At 46.2% G+C, this 21,594-nt stretch overlaps 1 protein-coding gene across 2 annotated transcripts; it reads right to left on the reverse strand.

The window, feature by feature from the left end:
* Positions 1 to 60: 60 nt before the first annotated feature.
* On the reverse strand, positions 61 to 19,645 carry CIZ1 (CDKN1A interacting zinc finger protein 1). 2 transcript variants are annotated; one of them, XM_074923602.1, is made up of 16 exons: positions 19,428 to 19,645; positions 18,964 to 19,091; positions 16,793 to 16,908; positions 14,159 to 14,325; positions 12,994 to 13,129; positions 12,030 to 12,090; positions 9,139 to 9,218; positions 8,699 to 8,778; positions 7,475 to 7,657; positions 6,996 to 7,126; positions 6,491 to 6,575; positions 5,794 to 5,907; positions 5,293 to 5,472; positions 4,586 to 4,655; positions 3,379 to 3,500; positions 61 to 666 (listed from the first exon to the last, which is right to left on the reverse strand). In XM_074923602.1, the coding sequence occupies exons 2-16, from the start codon at positions 19,062 to 19,064 to the stop codon at positions 61 to 63; spliced, it is 2,232 nt and encodes a 743-aa protein (XP_074779703.1). In that variant the 5' UTR covers positions 19,065 to 19,091; positions 19,428 to 19,645. The 2 variants fall into 2 exon arrangements, with proteins under 2 accessions (XP_074779703.1, XP_074779705.1); XM_074923604.1 differs by lacking the exon at positions 19,428 to 19,645 and having other exon boundaries at positions 61 to 603; positions 18,964 to 19,252.
* Positions 19,646 to 21,594: the final 1,949 nt, after the last annotated feature.

Genomic DNA, 21,594 nt, shown 5'->3' on the forward strand with positions numbered 1-21,594 from the left:
TCAGAAAATAAACATTTCCAGCAAATATCATATGGAAAGGGCTCTCCCTTTAAGGCCACTCTATCTGGGTTTGCGCCTGGTAGAGCGTCTGCACCCAGCAGAGGTAAGACTGGCTGTCTCACCTTTGGCCAGGGAGGAAAACTCTGCCGCTGCCTCCTGGCCTGTGTTTGCTGCCTCGTTCTGTGCTAAACCCCCTCCACTCCCTGGATCCTGGCAGTCGTCTGTGCCTTCCCTTTGCCTGGCCGCATCGGCTTCCTCCTCCTCACACACAGCGTGTCCCAGCAACTCCCCTATGGTGCGGTTCTCTTCAGGGAGCGGGCACCCGCCACCAGTGGTAGTGGACTTGCTCTCCTCCTGTAGGTTTTCTTCTTCTACAACCACGATTCCACATACATCATCAGTCACGCTGGCTAGGCTTCTGCCCTCTGCTACAGAGGTGGCCAGCTCACCCTTACCCTCCAAAGACCTTGAAGCTTCTTGTTGCAGGGCTGAGAGCTCTGTACCCTCCTTGTCTATCCCATAATCATCATTCACCTTCTTGCTGGTCTCTGCTGTTGTCGCAGGAGGCTGTTTTGGATCATCCAGCAATTGGGAGCTGGAGCCCTGGGAATGCAAAGGAGCCTCGGGGTAGGCAGCTGTGGCACGATGCCTCGCTGCCTTGTATCTCTGCAAATACAAACAAAGCAATGTGAGAGACAAGCCCAGCTCAGCTCCCGTCACTGCAGCAAGTGGCAGCTGGTCCAGGAAAACCTGTACAAAAACAGTGGTGAGTGGCAGCTAGAATCTGCAGGGGCACGACTTGTCTCGGCAGCTCTCCTGGCCTGGCTGCTGAGACTTTAAAGCAGAGAAGGGTCAGCTCCTGTGAGGAAAAGTGGCGATATTAAAAACTGAAGTCCCTCTTGCATTACTTAATGCTGAGCGAGTGCATGGCAGACCTGAGGCTCCTGAGACAAAAATCATGTTCTGGCAACTGTTAATCTCAGACTCGTGACTCTGTAGATGTAACAGTGCAAGTGACAGCTCTTGCTTCAGCTACTGCCAGGACATAACTCTGGACATGTACCCTGGATATAGGAGGCTATGCACTGCCCTTGGCTACAGAGGTGTGATTTAATGTTTATCAGCCAAAACAAGACTTAAATTGAGAGGTTAAGATTTTTTCACTCGATACAATCTGTGCAGTCAGTGAAACTGTTGACAGGAACACTAACATATCAAGAATATCTTCTTCTTACAAGGTATGGAGGTTCTCTACAGAATAAAAGTAAGCATACCATCAATAAAATGACTCATTTGCACTCTCATGATGTGTGAAGAGATTAAAATGGCTACTAGCCATTTTCAACACTGGATTTCAGAAAAACAACTCTGTATAGCTAGCTAATGTGCAGCAGGAATCTGGTCTTCAAGATACAGGCAGAGCATGAGCTAAAGAAATAAAACAAAGCTCCCTCTTTTACACAGCTGTTCCCTCCACAATCAACTCGCTTTCAGCTTTGTGCTAAAGGGTCCCTTGAACTGGCACTAGCATTAGACCGGACAATTTAAGGAGACTATGTTGAGCACACTGGCTTTCACCACTGCCTTAAGCAGTGCTACTGTGGAATTACAGCATATGAGCTGGGCAGCTTTACATTGTAATTCAGTTTATCATTGCAAGCTTGTTCTTTATCTGTCCTCAAATAGTGGGATATGCACAATATCATAATGCATTGGAACTAGATCAGTAAAGTCATAATGTTGTACCCAAACTAAACCAGGTTCAAGTATGCCAATTTGTTTTCAGAGTGATGCTGTGAACTGCCTCACCAGCAGACAATTCTCTGCTTGGAAATCCTCTGCTGAGCTACTCTGATAGAGTACCCCAGAAACTGGCAGTGATTTAACTCAGACTGTGACAACCCCAAGGCACCTAGGCAGCCAAAAATAACAGTTATCTGCCTGCAAATATTTAAGGTTGGACTCTTGTCATAAATAACCCCCCCGGTCACTCTGGCATCCATTTGAAGAGCATCTGATTTCAGCTCTAAGTGGGCCAAAAGGGAGGCATACACACTGCTGCTGCCGTTTCACTCTAAGCTCATCTAAAATAAGCCAGGAAAACTGCAAGGCCGATTCCTTCATTCCTGAAATGACTAGCTGCAGGAGTGGGAGAGGATGAGCAACCATGAAGGAACAGCTGTGGTCTTCTGCTACTTGCCATTCCAAATCCACTGCTCTAAGTGCTGGCTCCTGCAGCACCCCACCCCTTGCTGGAGGCAGTGACAGTTGACTAGGAATAGTTAACTTGTCTGAAGACTAGAAGAAAAACACAAAGGGGTTTTGTTGGGGGTTTTTTTGGGAGGGGTGGGGTGGGGTGTTTGGGTTTCTTTTTTTAAAACACTATCAAAGTGTTTAGGGAAGCACCAGCAGCTTTCGTTGGAGCAGGTTTTGGGTGCAGGCAGAGGACAAAGTCAGTGTGGGAGCCTCCCTCCTTGCCAGGGTCAGGGAACACCACTCTCCGGCACAGGCAGGGCCCAGGCATGGTCACAGGAGAGGGCAGAGACAGTGCAGGCCCTGCGTACCCACCACAAGGTACTAATCCAGGCCCCTCACCCCCTGGCAAGTCAACAAGGACAGAACGATGGAGGCAGATTCCAGGCCAGCCCAGTAGGAAAAGCTTCTAGATACAAAAGCAGCAAGGGGCAATACGGCTTCTTTAGGTGGAGCCAGTAAAGCAAAGGAGCAGCATCAGCTGGCACAGCTTTGTGCTAAGGAGTTTCTAGGAAAGGGGAGCAGACAGACAGACAGACTGACTTCCTGTTGCAGGCTGACCCTGGGGACCAAATGGATTCTAACCAGCTTGTAGTTTCCATCACGCAGAGTCTGTTATGTCAAATTTCCAGATTTCTAAGGTGAGCAGCTGATTTTACCAGGCCCCTTCATGGATGAATCACACCCACAATTTTGGCTAAAGGAGCTGTTCCTCTAGTATTGCATCAAAAGATGCGTAAGTACCAGCTTTCTTTAAAAGGAACAGTCTCTGTCTCTTGTTCTTCCCCCATCTCGGCCCACCTGTAATCTGTCTAACAGAGAAGAGGCCTAGACTGAACAACAGACTCCACAGGTTCAGCAAACAGAGCTCTGAGGAAGATTTCCAGCCAGAAATGGGCAACAAGGTGACAGCAGCAGTAGCTGGGAAGCAGGACCAGACTGGTTTCAGATCTACAGGGGTGATGGGAGACAAAACACAGAGCACACCAGGAGAAAGCTATGGCACAATGGACACGCAGGATGACAGAAATGGACTGAAGACAAGACAGCTAACATGGTGGACACACTGAAGAGACACACACAGGGGTAACAATGCCAGGCCATGCAATCGCCAAAGGGTCTAACCTGAAAGTTCTCAAAATGCATCAGGGACTTGCAGTGTGCGAGCCGGGCAGCAGAGTCGCTATGGTAGAATTTGTGACACAGCCTGCAGAGGTAACCTGCGACGGGGACCAGAAAATCCAGGCCTGCGAAACGGGAGGGGAAGGGAAATCACAGATCACATTGAATGGAACTCAAATAATGAAAGCATGTTAAAGGGAAGGGGAGGAAGAAAAAGGAAAGTGGAAAGCTTTGCTTCTGTTAATCGGGGATTTGCAAGATGACTTGCTGAATATCTCATCTTACCATGGAATGGCTGTGTGGTTGATATTCAGAGAGAAATCTGGCTGCCAGAGCAAAGAAACTACACAGAGCATTAAGGGGGGGAAAAGGGAAAAAAAGAATACAATGGAAAACTACAGAGAACATGTGATCTAATGTAATGGGATCAAACCAAGCAGAAGACAGCAGGCGCGCAAGAGGAACACGCAGAGAACATTCACAGCATGAATCATTATTCCATCTGCCACACGATAGTGGAAGGTTACAGCGATATGGAAGATTGGTGTAAACAGAGCTCTCCTTGGGCACAAAACAGCCTCTGCAGAGCTGCCCTCCTCACAACACGAGTGGCCGTTAAGAGGTTTGAAGTCAGAATCGCTTACAGGGTGGGGACCAGAGACAGCCATCTGGAGGCAACACTGCCCACCAGCCCAGCAACATGTCTGGATAACTGCTAGGTAGAGCGTGGGGGCTCTGAAGCGGAGGACACATGCACAGTTTGGGCTCTGGCAGAGAGTTCGATACTGTCAGTACTGCTCAGTATCTCTACACAAGCTGCATTTCTGTTGGAAAGCATTCTAATCAACATGCTTTCAGGCTCCATCTTTCCGGAGCATCCCTCATTTGCTACCTACTTTCTTCAGTACTCCTGCTCTACTTGTCCCACTTCCTACCTTAGTAAGGTATCTGGCTCTCATCCTTTCTTCTTCAAAGCAAAAGGCAGCTGACAAACATCAATCACAACCTTATGTTTTATCACACAGTAATAAAGCAACATTTAGGCTCCTTCTCCAGGCAGCAGTGACCTGCCCCAGTCCAATGCAGATGCTGGAGCACCCATGGCCCAAGAAGTCATTCCAGCAGTAGGTAGAGACCATCCTCTCTTACAGGTACAGCATGTGGCCAGAGAAGGCTCTGTGGGCCTTTGTGGTTAACTCTGCTTGCTTACCATAGGCTGTGTCTGGACAATACTTCTCGCTTCCTTCATAATCCTCCAAAGACACTTCCTTCAGCCCAGTCTGGAAACCAAAAGAACATTAGTGCCTACTGTATCTATGCCAATTTCCTTCCTGGGCTCTTAACTTTTTCTGGTAAGCTTGGGAGCAAATCAGAGGATTCACATACCAGAGACGGAGTTGCACAGCACCTGGTTAGGGCCAGATACAAAACCCAGTGTCAGCAGGCCACTTCATTACAAGGGTTAAAAAACCCCCTTGCACTGCAAGCCTGAAGTAGCTTAGCTATGTACCTCCTCCTTGGTAACTGCTCTCTACTGGGAAAATATTTATGAAGATAAACCTTCACGCATGCGTTTTCTCTGAGATCAAGCTACTGCTGGGTTATTCAAAGAAATTATGTCAATGTCTTTGTCAGAAATTCTTTCCCTTGAAAAAACATTGCTTGTGGTCCTCAACACGGTAATATTTGAAGACACCAGTAGGAGCTGTGTGGCACAGCAGAAACACCCTCTGGCATTCCACACATAGTACCTGATTCTCTTTTGCATCATCCAATGCTCTTGAAGAACCCCAGAGCCCTCACCCTCCCGCTGTAGGATTCAAGGTTGACTGGACCCTGAGCTCAACCAGCAAAGACCGACTAAGTCACAGGATCCTACAGCAGAGAGGCCATTCCTTCTCCTTTTGCATGGCATACCTGCTTGGCAGCAGAATCCTCATTCTCTACCAGCACTACATCCAGATCTTCTTCCTCACCAGCTCCCCCTTCCTCCTCCTCCTCTTCATCATCATCATCTTCAAAACAGCCAACAGCATCCACTGTGATCAACTCCTCTGAATCTTCTGGGCTGCCCAACTCCTTCTCTCCTAGCCTCACCTGTCAAGTACAGAAAAAAAAAAACAGATGAACTTTGCACTCACATTTAACCAAGGAAGACCCCAGACTCTGAACAGAATGCATTTGATGAAAAGGTACTGCAAGAGAAGCACAAAGCTATCACATCTAACTTCTTTCCCCGTTTTCACTTAATTTCTTTAAGCTCTAACAACTGAAGTGCAGCAAAAGATGAAAAAGCAGGGTTGGAAGAACCACACATCTTCATTTCATCCCTGCAATAGTCAGGGAAGCAGAAAGTTAATCTGCTCCACAGTGTAGTTGCCTCCAGTCCTGCACAGCTCTCCATTCGGGCAGTATTACCTCTTTAGCTTTCTGTTTGTGCTCAGGGGACTTCATATGCTCCACAAACTTGCGAGGGGTCTTGAAGTGGCGGCTGCAGACAGTACAGAAAGGACGAAGCGAGCGTTTGGCCAGCTAAGGAAAGAGGGACATCAGTAGGTCACAAGAGGCACCCTTTGGAGGAATGCAGGTAAATCTTGAGAGAAACAAAGTCACAGCCCTGCCTCTAAAACAGGGACACCACAGAGAGAGTCGTCTTTTCGGCAGAAAGGACTCCCTAGCTCTTATCTGTCAAAAAGATGGAATACATGCAAAGCAAATGTGGCTTATTAAAGGTGTGCTGGCACTTCTCCCCTGGGAGCCAGTAAATATGATGGCCTGCCTAAATTTTAGCTTTAAAATTTATAAGCTGCCCACCAATTCCTCCATCCAATTAATTAATTGACTGTGATAGGCCATATTTATTGGGAAAAGTCAAGGATTATAAACTAGAGGTGCTTCAGGCCACACTGACACAGCACAATAACTGGAAGCTCCACAAATGCCAGTGTTCAGAGGTAGCACGGCAGCGCCCTTAGCAAGGATGTTACTGGCAGAACTTCATGTGCATCTCTCCACTCCAATCACTTTGCTGCTTGGGGAGCAGGACATGCTACACACTTCCACTCAATCCCCACAAAAGGTCAGTGCAAAGACAAAATCATGCTACGGTTGTTACCTTGTGTTCCTGGGTCCTGCGATGTTTGATTAGATCCCCCGTGAAGTGTATCTGACAAGTGTTACACCATCGCTGCTGGGACTCTCTGAAGTGACAACGGATATATCTGTAAGTCACACCTTTTTACATTCTCCATGGAATACTGCAGTTCGCAATCTGTTCTCAGCATTGTTTTCCCCCAAATTGCTATCCTTATAGGCTCAGATTTATCTTCGCCCCTTGGCAGCCATTTATATAGGTTGCTTTAGCTCACACTGACAGAAAGGCACCGGTTAAAACAAATCTCCAACCTGATCTACTGTATTAAAAACTACACAGCAGATCAAAGTCAATGCTGGTATCCTTCAGCAGGAAGGAAGTTGCCTGAAGGAGATTAAGGCCCCTGAAACCGGAGGGATTTTGTACCTTACCTAGAACAAAGGGGCACCCTGGTGCAGTAAGGAGTTGTAGAACCCATGTAGGTCCACACTCAGATTGAGTTTTCTAGCCACAGACCAACACTTACCCATCTTTCTCTGCTAGCACCTTCTGCTCCTTCACCATGGGCAGCAGTGAAACAAAACAAACATTGCTCATGTGCTGAATCTCCCCAAGTCGCTGCTGGTGCTGAATTCCAGCCATGTGGGATTGGAAATTCTGAGAGAGAGGTTAGGAGAAAAATCCATTTAAATGTATTCAAAATACAGAAAATAATAGGCATGAGCTATGCTTTCCATTCTCTTGACTGCTGTTTAACAATGAAATGGTATAAAAGCTTAAGAGCATGGCTGCCTGTGGATCCACCCACATTCGCTCGCTAGCAGGTTGACTGCCAGCTCTTCAGGAGAGGTTTATTTTATCTGCATGCCTGTCATCATTTTTTACGTTCCTTGTTCCTGAAGCACAAGCCCTTACTAACAAGTCTCCTACTGCACTTCCCCATGGCAGCCAGCTAATTCACTTCTCTTGACCACCCATATCCCGGTCAGGCCTGTGGTTTTTTACCTGCTGACTGCAGCAGTTGGTCTTGCAGATGTAACAGTAGAATTTAAGGACTGATTCAGGGTTGGGATCAGCTGTGCCCACCTCGCAGGTCCAGTGCCCCGGTTTCAGAGCTGTTGTACTGATAGCTCTGCTCTCACTGCTCTGCTGAATAGTCACTTTCAGTGAACCTCCAGAGCTCAACACCTGCCAAAAGAAAGAGTCAAGTCTGATCTCTCAGTAAAAGACACTGAAAATTACACCTGCTTTTTGTATCCAACCTAAGCTCTCTATCCCTTAAGAAAATCCATTTAAGCTTGCATCCACAGGAGGCTGATCAGATTCTCATACACATTCCTTCTCCCAATACTGCCAAATCAGCAATCCTTGTGTCATGGTACCAAGCCTATTAGTACAGAGCTTGTTTCTACAGCCTCTGTAGACACTGTATGATTCAGGCTCTGGAGACTGGACCTATAATAATGTGTTGGTAAAGGACATGGTCAGCTCACATTTCTCCACTTCAGAACTAAAGGCAACTCAGCACCACACCTGACAGAGTAAGGAACTCCAACAAGGGCAAGATGCTGCATTCAATCACATCAACAAATGTCTCCAATTATGGAAGACTATCAAGTCTGATTCACACCACGTAAATCTTTGTCTGCTTACAGATTTACACAGCGTAAAGTCCTGGTTTAACATCTACCCTGTGGGCAAGGTATTTCATGCAAAAGACTCTCAGGTTGCTGGCTTCACCTGTGTCTCATTTTTCCAAGCTGCTTTTCAAAAGCACAGACTCCCACTATCTGCACATACCTGCTGTGATTGCAAGTGCCACAGCAGCTGCATCCTTATTACCATCACCTGAATTTTTTTACACCTGCTCTTCAGCAACATAAGGGATGCATTTAGCTATGGCCCTCATACATATATTTTTCGGTGGCTCTTTCAAGTTTCCATCTTTCCAGATGAATGCTGAAATCTTAACGAACCCCAGCATCCACAAACAGCCAGCAGTAGGTAAGGTGTAGGCTAGCAGAGGTACAAAAGCAGCAAGTCAGAGCAGACTGTGCACTAATTGCAGACATATTATGCCTTATTGCCAGGGACAACAGGTTCCAGCAGGAGACAGAGCTCCAGACGTGGGTGCCATCTGGTTCCCAGTGGCAACGGCCTTCTCTGGGATGGAGGGGGAGGTTGTATGTTCTGCACCACCCCAGTCTGTATGGAGTGGTGTCTACTCACCTCAGGAGCCTTTGGTTCCTCAGAGAATTTCCTCTCTTTAGAGAGATCTTCAGTTGTGTACTCCTTTGCATTGTCTGTACCTAGGAAGAGTGAGTCCTTTTAGGGGCCTTAAATCAAAAGAGCAATGACAGAAAAAACAAAGCAGCAGGTGAATGAATTTCCTCACAGTGCTGTTGGCCAGAAGCCCAGTTCACAAACCTTTCTCCCAAGAAATCCTTATTCAAGAGGGAAACTTCCCATCATTTGCATTTGGTAGGCAGCAGTTTTTAGGGGACTATGTTTGGATTTGGTTCCTAGATTTTCTCCTCTTTTCCCCATCCCATATGACTGGAGGAAGGACATTTCTGACAAGACCCATGGGATCTACAGATGCTGATCTACAGGTGCACTTCCAGCAAAGAGTGCCCTTAAAGTGCAAATCATGGTGCCCAGCAACTCACCATCAGCTCGGACATGGGTGCTTGATTCTCCTGCTTCCTTGCTGTCCATTGCATCCTCTAATGCAGACTCCTCAGTCACACTTCAAGGATATCAAGAAAATAACATTATTTGCCATGTTACAGACAAAGAGATTCAGAAGACAAACCAAGGCACAGGTGGGAGCCTAAGCTACCCCAGCTAAGCACTGTCCACTAAACCCCCAAATCAATAACCTACTAGAAGTGGCATTTCAGGCAAGGATTCAGCAGAAATAAATAAGAATGAAGAGCAGGCATTCTAGAACAGATTCAGAAACAGCAACCAAATGATCTGGACAAGAAGGTTACAACTGATTTTTCTGGATCACTGCCCTCTCCTGCAAGAGGTCTGCAGGGAAGTAAGTTCATACAGGAAATATTCTTAACAGGAGTTCTGAGAGCTCACTCCTGTCTTGACTGGTGACCTGCAGGGAAACTGCAATACCCGGACAGTACTCCAGGCTGCATGAGGGAACAGACACCTGTCAGACCTGAAAGGGTTCTCAATGGTGTCTTACAGGGACTTCATCAAAACTGCCCGCTCTATTCATATCGGTCATATTTTGTTCCAGAGTCCCTACAGTTCTGCTTGTGGAGGAAGTGGAACCGTACAGATGCAATTCAAAAGGACTTTGTTTTATTTGGTACTTGTGATCTGCTGAGGAGAAAAAAGATCACAGAGGGACTGCTGCAAATAAACAGTTGACTTCCAGAGGGCATAAAGTGTACTTTACAATATCTTTCTCATCTCCCCTTTTGCCATCAGGGCTAACACTTTTCACCATGGCTTGAATGCCTTCTCTCTCAGGCCGGCTCAATATCCCACCTGCTGGTGTCCTTCTGCCAACAGGGAACAGGGAGCAGCAAGTTCTACACAAGCAAGAACACAGACTATGCAGGTATTGCATCCAGGGATCCAAACACACACGCACCGCATGATTTATCAGACTGATAAGTGATAATGTAACTGGGTTACATGGCTATAAATATGCAGCAGGGTTTGGGCAGTGCAAACATGAAGAAAACAAGAGTGGCTGGCATTAAGATTATTTGTCAAGTACTGCCAGCAGGCTCAACACTATACCACACACAGATGGTGACAGCACTCCAGGGCAAGGGTCTGCAGTCTAAACTGTAAATCTAAGGAGCAATCTAGCGGAGCAAAACCCATCACGACCAGGATCTAAGGAGGAAATGGTATTATAATGGATACTTGTCAGGCCATGCTAGAAGAAGTGGGTGTTCAAGGAAGATTTGAAGATGATGAGTGCTTTCTGCACTGGAATGAGGATGTTGTTCCAGGCATACAGATGGTACATAGGAGAAAAGGCAGAAGTGGGAAAAACCTGAAATGAAGGAGGAGGCTGGTATTCCTGGCCAAAGGGAAATGGAACAACAAAGCACGAAACAAAAGTTTGTGACATGGATGGGGGGAATACCCTTCTCATCTGTGAAGGGCAATAGGAGAAGAGTAAACTATTTTTTTAGAAATCCATCATCTGTTCATTGGAAGTAAACAGAAACACTTTAAAAAAAAAAAAAAAAGCTAAGGAATGATCTATTCTAAGTAAATACCAGCCATAATATATGCATCAAATCTGGCAGTCCCTAACTACCGTTTAGGAAAGGATTTTCCTAATAGCAGGCTTGCTGCAGTGAGATCTGTCATTCCTCAAACTTGATTCTTTTTTCAGTGTATGTAACAGGACTTTGATTAATACCCTACTAAATATTAATGTAATTAAAATTAAATTAGTTTTGGCAAACAGATTAACAAAGCATAGGCTCAAATGCATTTGACTTAGCTTTAATTGAATTTATTCACTTTCTTGCTAATCAGAGTCCGTAATTCACGATGGTCCCTGCTCACATAATATTTATCACTCTTTAATGTTTTACATGATCAAGGTAATATCTGAACATCAAAGTAATCATGGAATATTCTCCCTAAAGCTAGCCATTAATCTCTAATCCACAGATGGGAAACAGAGAGGTGAAGAAACTTGTCCGAAACCACATGGTGAATTGTTAACAGGGAAGATAAGAGGACCCAGGAGTCCTGACTCATAGTCATTAACATATGTTGGAGAATTCTCAAATCCATGCCTCCAGAAATCCGGATTCACTTTCTCTGCACCAGCTCACAACGACAGTCCTGGGAGAGGTGCAGCGCGGCGCAGATGGCACCAGGAGCTCCGGTGACGTGCCTTCCCACTAGATGGCAATGCAGCCCGGTCTCTGCCTTCCTGCACCCCACCAGGAGGCAGGGAGGGCCACCATGGGCCCGCCGTGGCCAGCAAGCTGGCCAGCGTGCCAGCCATCCCTTGCGGATCATGGGGTTGCCTTTGACTGTTTTTACCCAGCAGACAGGGGTACTGGCAAGACGATCCTTACAGAGGGAATACAGAACTCACCGCTCATGGATGCAGGCTTGGATACTAGGGAGTATAGATTCCCTTCCCTTTCTCATACTTCAAAATAAACTGCCCTCTCCTACACCTACAGTAACCTAATATATTCCAAGGCTTTTCCTCTCTGCTGATACATGGCTGCTCATTTCCCTTTTTGACATTTAGCAAAGAAAATTAGAGAAATATATCAGAATAGAAAAGAACCTTTCTGCTTCTTACAAGAATCCTGGCAGGCACATTTACATGAGCTGCATCTCTTATAGTTGGATCATCCATAGCAAACCCTACAACACCCTGTATCTCAGCAAGCATCATGACATTTTCTGATTGTCCACGAGCATCTGAAATACCTCCTACGTGTTAGACATCAGGCCAGTACAGTACAGCCCTAATTATTAAAATATAAAATTAGATAACAATTCTAAACTCAGTAACTATTTCAACACCCCATTCAATAAATACCTCTTCAGTCTTTTTGCTGCAGGCTCAGTGTTCAACGCAGATTCTATTGGAGTTCTTGGCTCTGCAGGAACACAGAAGATCTCCTTAACAAAGCAGACCATGCCACCCTGTGCATGTTCCCTAACTGAATGGCCAATGCCAATAAAGCTCTGTTAGAGCAAATAATACTATACACTTGCTTATTCTGAATTTGAGAATTGTAGTGACAAGGTTAGATAATGACCTAAGAGATTTGAGTTTTATTGCAGATGTCACTGTATGAGGTGTTGTCCAGAAAGAAATCTATGTTTATGTCTGCTAAGTGGGTCTCAGCCCCATACCTAGGTGACAAGAGCCCAGATCACAGGAACATTAATGTAAGTCAAGGTGACATATCTATCTGACAGAAACCATTTAATCAGGTAATTCTTGCCACTGCGTATACACTAGTCACAACCTCATCATATCCCTGCATTTTTAGATTAGACAGTCTTCAGTCAGAAATAACATTCCCACATCTGTATTGTATCTGACACTGTAAGAGATTCAGTCCCAGCAGCTTCTGCGCTGGCAGCTGGAGTACAAGTACTCTTTCAACTCATCTTTTCCTTAGCATGTTGATAGCAACTGGTTCTGCTTTATGTGTTTCACGCCATGAGATGTTAAGACAATGTGGAGGCTTTAATTTCAAAACAGTTTTGGGGTTTTTTTCCCCCCCCGTCTTAAATGGGGCTCAATGTCAAAGTGACTTCTGAGAGGCTACAATGGAGAGATATGGAGCTAGCTTACAAAAACAAAAAATATACAGGTAAAAAGGATATATGAAGCACCTAGCAGAGGGCCATCACAGGCAGTTTAAGTATTTACAATTAGAGAGAAATGTAGCTGATTAACACTGAAGTCATCTCAAGTCTTTGCTGTGGGAACAGCCATGAGAATTCTGTAACGTCTAGAAGCATTTGTTTCGCTACAGGCTCCCCCTTACCTGTGGATGGTGAGGAGTTGTTCTGCTCTGACCCTGCCTGCACTCCCTCTGGGATTTCCATTTTCTCATCACCTTGTGTCTGAGATGAAGAACCAGGATCTAGTTCCCGCTTCCTGTCAGGGACCCTCTGGAAGTCCTGCAATGGGCAGAGAGTCACTGCCAGCTCTTGGTCCTTCCTCAAACTCAACACACTGCCCAAAGCACCGAAGTTTTACTGTGAGGCAGTAACAGGAATTCCAGCACAGGGAAATGGAAGGGAATATATGGTTTACAATGGACTGCCTGGCTTCAGGCAAGTTTACATGGTTAAACAGAGCAAGGTACTTGTCAAGGTACCCATGACACTTCTCCAGTGCTTTAAGTAGCAGCTGTAGGAGACCCAGCTGCTTGCAGAGAGTAGGGTCACTTCAGAGGGACTCTAGCAAGAGGTGCATGGGCAGTGAAAAAGAATAGTCCAAAATAATCCGCCTTCCTTTTGACTCTGGAGAAAGGACAGCCCAAGCGTGGAAGTCTACCTTATCCACCACATCTCTTGAACAGAATGGGGCCAAATATAGAAAAGCTAACCTAAGAGGAGGGAAGTACCGGTCAAATAATCCAAGAACCATTTTCAGTATACAAAAGAGGTCTTAACGGTGGTGAGTGAGAAAGGTTTTTACCAAAAAAAAAAAAATTTTACAAAATCCACAGGAAAAAATATGATCCTGATCTTAAAAAAAAGGAAAAACAACTGAAAGAGGCAGCGACATGTCCATGGTATAAGCAAGTTGTTTGGGAAAAACTGTTTTGAAAAGCTAATGGGGCAGAACTCTGGCCTCTGAAGAGCAAAGCACTCAGCCAGGATTTCTTCTATTTTAATTACTTTGAAGCTGATACTTCTAAAGGCTCATTTTGTATCTTGGGTTTAAACAGTTCTGCTATGAAGAATTCTCTCTCTTGAGCAAGAAGTGACAAGAAACCTTTGCATCATAAATGTAAATATGGACCACAAGAACATTAGGGATGGACTTATTTCTGCATTTCTGTGTCAGCAGCATGGTGCAAAACATAGTTTTCATTGTGAGGTTCTCTCCCTTCTCTTTTGTTCTCCACCTACAATACCATCAACTGCTGCAAGTGCAAAAGGAGCACAAAGCTCCCGACCAGTTGGAGACTACAAGCCCACCTTGCGAAAGGTCCGGTTCTGCCGCTGGAAGGGAAGGCTGGGGAAGCCCAGCCGAGTCGGCTTTAAGGAGACCCCGACAGGTGGTGGCCCCAGGAGGGAATGTCTTGTAGCCTGAGGGAAAAACTGCTGCAGTGCTGGCGCTGTCATGTTAAATCCACGCAGGTTTCCTATAAATGCAAACACACAGCATCACCACCCTGCGGCGTGCCAAGGAGAGAGAAAATCTTCCACCTGTACAAGAAGCAGGTAGAGAGGGGAAGGGCTCCTCCCTGCAAAACCCTGTACTTTAGTGGGCACTGTATGGGTGCTCTATGCTCTACGCTCTTCAGCCCCCACCGAACAATTTGATGTGATAGCAACTATTACTATGTATCAGACTATTTAATTATAATTGTCACTGCAGGCTAAGATCATTAGAGCAATTATTTGATCTGAGCACACTAGCGCTTGTGTTTGCAACAAACAACGTCTCGTTTTACAAAAATTCTCTGTAAAAAAGGAAAATTCATCCCACATTTGTGCAGCTGGCAGCTCACGCCATAGTATGGATGCTATTTAGCACAAGACAGTAACAGCATTTCATTTAAACAACACTGGACTTTTCAAACAAAAGATTCCACAGTCTTCTCTGCCACCTGGTTGTCATGCAAGCTCAACATGTCAACCTAAAATCCGACACTTGAGACTCTGCCATTTCCAATTATAATGCTCTGCTTTCTGAACAGTTCTTTTCAGCATCCACAGACTATTAACTAAGTCTCAACATTTTCTTACGAAGGCAGTCATTGCTATCCCCATTTCAGGGGTGAGGGAATGGAAGCACAGATGCCTCAGCTATACCCTCAGAAGCTGTCCAACATTCTGAGAACCTGGACTTATACCACAGTTCTTCATTTCTCACTTAAATTAGTGCATACTCTGGCTTTTTGGCAGCTGTCAAAACAAGGCAGAGAAATTTAGAGATGGGCACCCAAAATCTGAAAAAACAAGCTACACTGTTTAAAGCCTGCAACACAATAGGAAGTACTCTCCCATGTTTGTCTTCAAAAGTAATCTAATCTCTTATTACTTACCATAAATAATCTCTTACTGTAAAAAAACATAGCTGTATTTAAAAAGTCTATGAAGCAAGAAATCATCTCCTGCTCTCGGTTTAGTACCTTTAGAAAAACGCACATCCATTGCAACTTGAAGTATTTATTTTTTCCTACTCCCACTGCTGAAGCCACATACAGTCAATGCATTATTTATGCTGATGTTTCCCAGGTACAGAAATACTACAGCATCAGATATTCTTACATGTAACCCAAACCTTAATGACAAAATATTTCAGATTCCTAAGAAGGGCCATGCTGGACACTGCAACCCTATTACATGTTACCGGTGGGCAGCTGATGTAGATTATTGAAAGAGAAGTCACAACTCAACTCAGCATGTAGAAGTGAAAAGAAGAGGAACAACACTAAGACAAAGTGCATGTAACAGTGTTCATTAACAGACCTTATCCTGCTCTCACATCTAATTTGCCTCAGGTCCTTGGCATACTATTTAAATAAACCTTCTCAATAAAATATTTTGCTTTAGGGAAAAGGTCAGCCCATGCTAACATCAAACGTATCTGAAAAGAGTATGGCGGACTAAAGTGGAGACAGACTTTTTTCCTGACACAAATATATACACCTATCTTCAGAGCATGGCTTGTCTTTTTTCACTGCCAGTTTCCCTACAACCTGAGAGAGATCTGTAGAGAGCCACTGGAGTCACTAGAGAGCCCTCTCGTTAAATGGGCAAGAGAGAACAAAAGGAGAGTTAACAACATGCAGAATAAATCTATTGTCTTCACATCTGGGCATGATTCACAGGCAAGATAAAAACTGCAGGCATTAATCTAAACTAGGCACTTTAAAACTATCCCGGGTACTGATTTTCTGTGTTGAAAAGAGCTGTCAGGTTAAGACATGAGCAAAAATAAAGACATAGCTTTATTCCTAGTACGTTATGTTAGCAATGCTATGATTAAGGCAGCTTCATAAATTTGTTTTTTAAAAACATCACATCTGGCAAAAAATCCACCTGTGGAAACACGGTGATGGAAGAACAGTGATATTATCCACCACACAAATTACAGTCATTTCAGGGAATCGAAATTTCACAAGACAATTAAACCAGAACCATTTTCCATCACAATATACTTCGTACTGCACTAAGTTTGGACAAAGACAAGCAGCTCCTGCAAACAGGGTTAGTGTGTTTGTAACAGAGAACAAAAATTGTTTTAACCTTCCAACCAAGAAAAGACAAACAAATCTAAGTATTTTATCTAAATATATGGATGGAAAAATATCTCTCCACCAAGTCTAAGAGGGAAGACACTTATTTAGTATCTAACCTGATACCTTCTAGTGCTATTCCCAGTTGTGAATAATTTGGCACATGGGATTTTCAACAACTGAAGAACCTCTGTGATGTGGACTATGGACAAATTTGAAGAGGGAAAAAAAAAAAGGATGACAAACGGAACTGCCAAATACAAGGACTGCAATGGTTCAGCAAGAAATAGCCATACTATGGTTTCAGTCCATGAAGGATGATTAAATAACTCAAATAAGTAAGCGTCTCCCATAACGACAGTACCTTGCATCTGCTGCATGAGTAAGGCCCGCTGAAGCATAGGATTGGCATTGAGCAGCGATGGTTGATTTGTTGCCCGTAAGCTCAGCATCTGTTGCTGTTGCGGTGGTGGCAAACCCCTGGAAAAGAAGGCATTAATCATAAGAACCCAATAAAAACTGTATCCTACAATTCCAGACACCTAACAAGTATAAAACGGAGGAGCAGAGAACGGCTGAAATGCTGATATACATGCATGAAAAGATACCATACACCGGCACTGTATCCTCTTTCTTCCACTCTCCTGGAATTTCCAAAGCTGACAGATTGTCTATCAAGGAATTTGAGGTCAGAGAGAACTCCTTAGCACCAAGCCCACATAAAGCCTGTCAAGCAGCATAAAAAAAGCCCAGGAGCTGACTGCAGTTCCACAGAATTATGCAGCACTCGTCAGTAGAAACGAGCGATCTAGATCAGCAGCTACATTTAACACAACAACAAAAAAGAAGTTCTAAAAAACAGGGAGTTTTCTCAGTAGCTTAAAGCGCATTTTTCCAAAATCGATGCCTCCCACACGGAGCCAGACAGGTCATAACTGTAAATGGTGCCCCCTAACTGCAAGAACCGGATGGAAAAATAAAGCACAGCCTTCATATTTAAAACATGAGGAGGAAGAAGCGAGCGGAGAAGGACTCTCCAGTTCTAAGGAGGGTGGAGCAGACATGAGAGAAAAGTCTGAAGAAACTGGCAGGCACTTCTTCAGGAGATTGCAAGGTCAGACCCACCTCTAAGCATGACTGCTGATACAGCTAAATCTGTCAGGGCTGTAAAGAGGTACAAACATGGATCAAAATATCCATGCTGACAAAAAAACCCAACCCTCTTAACGGCATTTTCAGCAGCTCATCTTCACGTTTGCTGCTCTAGATTGTTCCAAGTCTCAGAGCTGAGATATTTATACGGGTAAAATCATACTTTCAAAGGTGTAAGATACATCCATGCTATCTAGCAGTCACCCCCATACTGGCATTTTAAGGGCAGCTTTGTTTATAACATAAGACATATAACAATGGATTTAGAGGTTCATATTTCTGGTAGACTGGAAAGACACCCTCATTTACCTCTCCGACATATGCCTTGTAAGGATAAACTAATTATTATAATTTATTAAATAACAAATTAACTTTCTTCTTAAATTCACATCCCATTACTTTGAATTTGCAGAGCATGAGGATTTAAAGACCGCAGTAACTGCAAATAAATGCATAATTTCAGAGAATTTGTGTTAGTTCTACAAATCTCAGCTCATCAGGCACAACTGCTCCTGCCCAAGGCAGTTGGTCTTCTCTCTTGCATTTTTTGGGAAAACCCCAGTCATTCGCCTTTTTATTTCTGGCAGATGTCATTTGTCTTTTAACAAACAAAACATGATTTTCTCCATCGCCGCCCCACAGTGCTCAGTCACACCCTCAGCGCTGGTGCCACCGCAGAAATAAGTTAAATAATCACACCCAGGCCAGGAGACCCAGCCAGAGAAAGAAAACAAGTGAAGTTCGGGAATAAAATAAAGTCTGTGTCTCTATGAGGGCGGCTCAGTTAGGTGCGTGTGGGCATTTTCTGCGGAGAAAGGCGTTTTCCCCCAGGCTCCCTTCCCGCCACCTGGGCCCGGCGGCCGCCCGGGCCCGCGCCCGCCGTGCGGGGAGCCGCCCGGCCCCGGAGCGTCCCCTCCCGCCCGCTCTGCCCGGGGCCACCCTACGCGCCCGCGGGGACTCCGCGGCGGGAGCGGGGCGGCATCCCCGGAGCGCGGGAGGGAGAGTTAAAGGGCTCCGGCAGGACCCGGCCGCCCTCCCCACAGCGGGGTGTGCCGCCCCACAGCCCGGCCCCTCCCGCCCCACTCCCGCAGGCGTTACCCCCCACACACCCGCCACCTCCCCCCGGCCCCCCCATTCCTCCTCCTCCTCCCCGGCCGCCCCCCAAGGCCTCCAGCCCCCCCCGGCTCTGCCCCGATCGAGGCCTGCGCCCCCCCACGCCCGCCCCCGCCTCCCTTTGTCGCCTTCCCCGCCGGGGGAGGGCAGGCCCGCGGCCAGCCCCGCCGCGGCTTTCGCGGGGCGAGGAGGGACGGAGGGGAGGGAGGCGGAGGAGAGCTGCCCCCCGGGACAGGCCCCAGATCCCCGGCCTCGCGTAGCGGCGCTTACCGGCCTCCCTGCTGCGCCGGGGGGTGGTGGTGCTGCTGCTGCTGCTGGAGGAGGTGCTGGAGCTGCAGCAGCTGCTGCTGGAACTGCTGCTGGTTGAACATGTCTGGGGAGCCCCGAGCGGGGCGAGCCTGAGACAAAACACGGGAGGGCGAGGGAGGCACCGGCTGCGGGGCTGGCGCGTATCAGCCCAGCAGCCATTGAGCAGGGGAGCCGCCGCCGCCGCTGCCGCCCATTCATTCACTGAGCCGATCCCCCCCTGCCTCCTCCTCCTCCTTCCCCCCGGGGTCATCGCAAGCAGCAGCCTGTGGAGGAGGTTTCCAAACCCCACCTCCCAAAACCCGCTCCCACCCTCCCCTGCCAGCCGAGCCCGCAGCCCGCCCCGCGAAAGCCGCGCCGGGGCCGGGCCGGGCCGGGCCGGGCGCCGCGGCCCCTTCCCTTCCCCTCCCCGCCCCGCCGGCACTCACGGCGCAGCCCGCGGCGTTCACCGCTCCCCGCCAGCCGCCTCCATCTTCCCGCCGGGGACAATAACCACCTTCCCGGCCCCGCTTCCCGGCCCAGCCCAGGCAGGAGGCAGCTCCTTCGGCGGGGCTGGAGGAGCCGGCCGCCTCCGCAAGGCTCGGGATCACCCCCGGAGCCTCCTCTCAGGTCGCCCCAGCTTGCGACACCTCCGTTCCTCATCCCCCGCCGAGCAGCAGGAGCGCGGTCCCCTGTCCCCCGAGAGGGCTGGGAGGGGATGGACACCATCTGTCCAGGGCTGGGCAGGGGGAATGGAATAAGCGGCTGAAGAGGGAGAGCAGATGGCATCCAACAGCGTGGGTTTTCTGCGCTTTGTGTTTTTTTAAATAGTCCAGGGGAATCTTTGGTAACCATCTCACCGAGGGTGGATAAACCCAGCAGAGCCTCTGGCCATTCACTGTGGTCACGTCTTGGCAAGACTGCCATGAGAACCTGGAAGAAAACGAACAGGGACTTTTGCAATATTACTCAGTGCTGTAAATTGAGATGACTAGCAGGTCCATCCTTTTTTTTTTTTTTTTTTTTTTTTTTTGTGAGTTTGCAGCAAAATCTTTCCTGCTGCACCTGTTTACCTGTTTTCTGTAAGTTAATTCATTCCAGGAGTGTTCAGTGCACACAGCCTCTGTATGCAAATATACTGTGACTGTCATTTCATCTTCTTTTAAACCTAGCAAGGGTAAAGATGCATTTCTGCTCTTTGCCATTCCAGAGAATCCATCCTGAAATAATTTATTTTATAGTCGTATTAGTCACGTCAGTAAAGACTACTTGATTCATTAAAGGCCTCAGAACTGATTTTGAGCTGAAAGTATTGTAAGCTGAACACAGTTGCTGGTGATACACTGTTAGCATTAATAATTTTCAACACAGCAGCGTATGTTGATTTTTCCTTTGGGCCTTTTTATACCACCCTGATTTTACAATAATCAATTTGGAGATGCCCATCCATACTAATCAATGACTGACCATGTTAATGCCCAGAGTCCTTTATCCAGCCACAGCTGTCTGCACACAGAGAAAATGTTCTACTGTCAAGCATCAAAGCTTAAGTATCATCCCAGGGAATACACACATGGAGCAGAAAACCTAAGTGGAGTCTTTTTCAAATCATTTTGCATAAGTGATCCTCTGCTCCTGTAATCATGTTGTTACAGCAGGTACCAGCCTGGCTAGTTTGTAGGGATGGGGGAGAGGGTTAAGCTTTATGATCCTACAAATGTCTTGCTAGTCTATATATTAGCCAGACATGCAAAAGACAGAATTCAGGTTGTATAAATAAATATAAACCTGAAATCCATGTGTTCTGTTCTTAATTCTACCACTAAAGTTCTTGTGAGTATTCTTCGTATGTAACATTTGGACATCTACAAAGCACCATGTTACTGAGATATGTAACTTAAGTCTACAGTTTTTTCACTATTAGATATTATATTCTGACAGTCTAGAGGCTCCCCTCAAAGACTGGGCTTTCTTCTGTGGGGTCCTATATACAAATTATTAAATAAGCAGCCTTTGGGAGTTGATGAATGAGCCTACAATTCAGTGCATTAAACACAAATCTGGACATGGATTTGGTCCTGTGCATGCACAACACAAGTCAGGATTAGGGCTGTAGGAAGTGAAGACACATGCTGCTTTATCAACCTACGATCCAAAGTCTGATCTTTAGAGATGCCTTTATGTGCCAGACATAAACATCACACCTACTGGAGATGGTTTAACTGAATCCAGAAGAGAAGGTTCCAGATTCAGCTGATCACGCTGTTCAGTTTGAAAGTCGTAGAGTTGTAAGGTTAACAGTGCAGAAAATTTGTCTAGGATCCTTCCTTCCATTACAGGCAATAGAACAGCGTGTCTTGAGCAGACAGCCAAAGGGTACGTACTGTCGGTGCCCACTGAGCATTGGTACACAGATCCTGACCTCCCATCTATTGACAGGTGTTTTTTCCTGCAAGGAACATCTCCCTTTCAATTATTAAGCAACTGGCTCTTCAGTATGCCATGTTAAATGCATGTCATAATGGGAGAATACATGGAACCGTAAAACATGGTGCTACAACGCAGACTACATTATCACTCAATAATAACCCAGGTATCCACGAGGCTGAGGGTGGT

Source organism: Athene noctua, chromosome 20 (genome assembly GCF_965140245.1).
Source record: "Athene noctua chromosome 20, bAthNoc1.hap1.1, whole genome shotgun sequence".
In the NCBI taxonomy this organism is placed as follows: domain Eukaryota; kingdom Metazoa; phylum Chordata; class Aves; order Strigiformes; family Strigidae; genus Athene; species Athene noctua.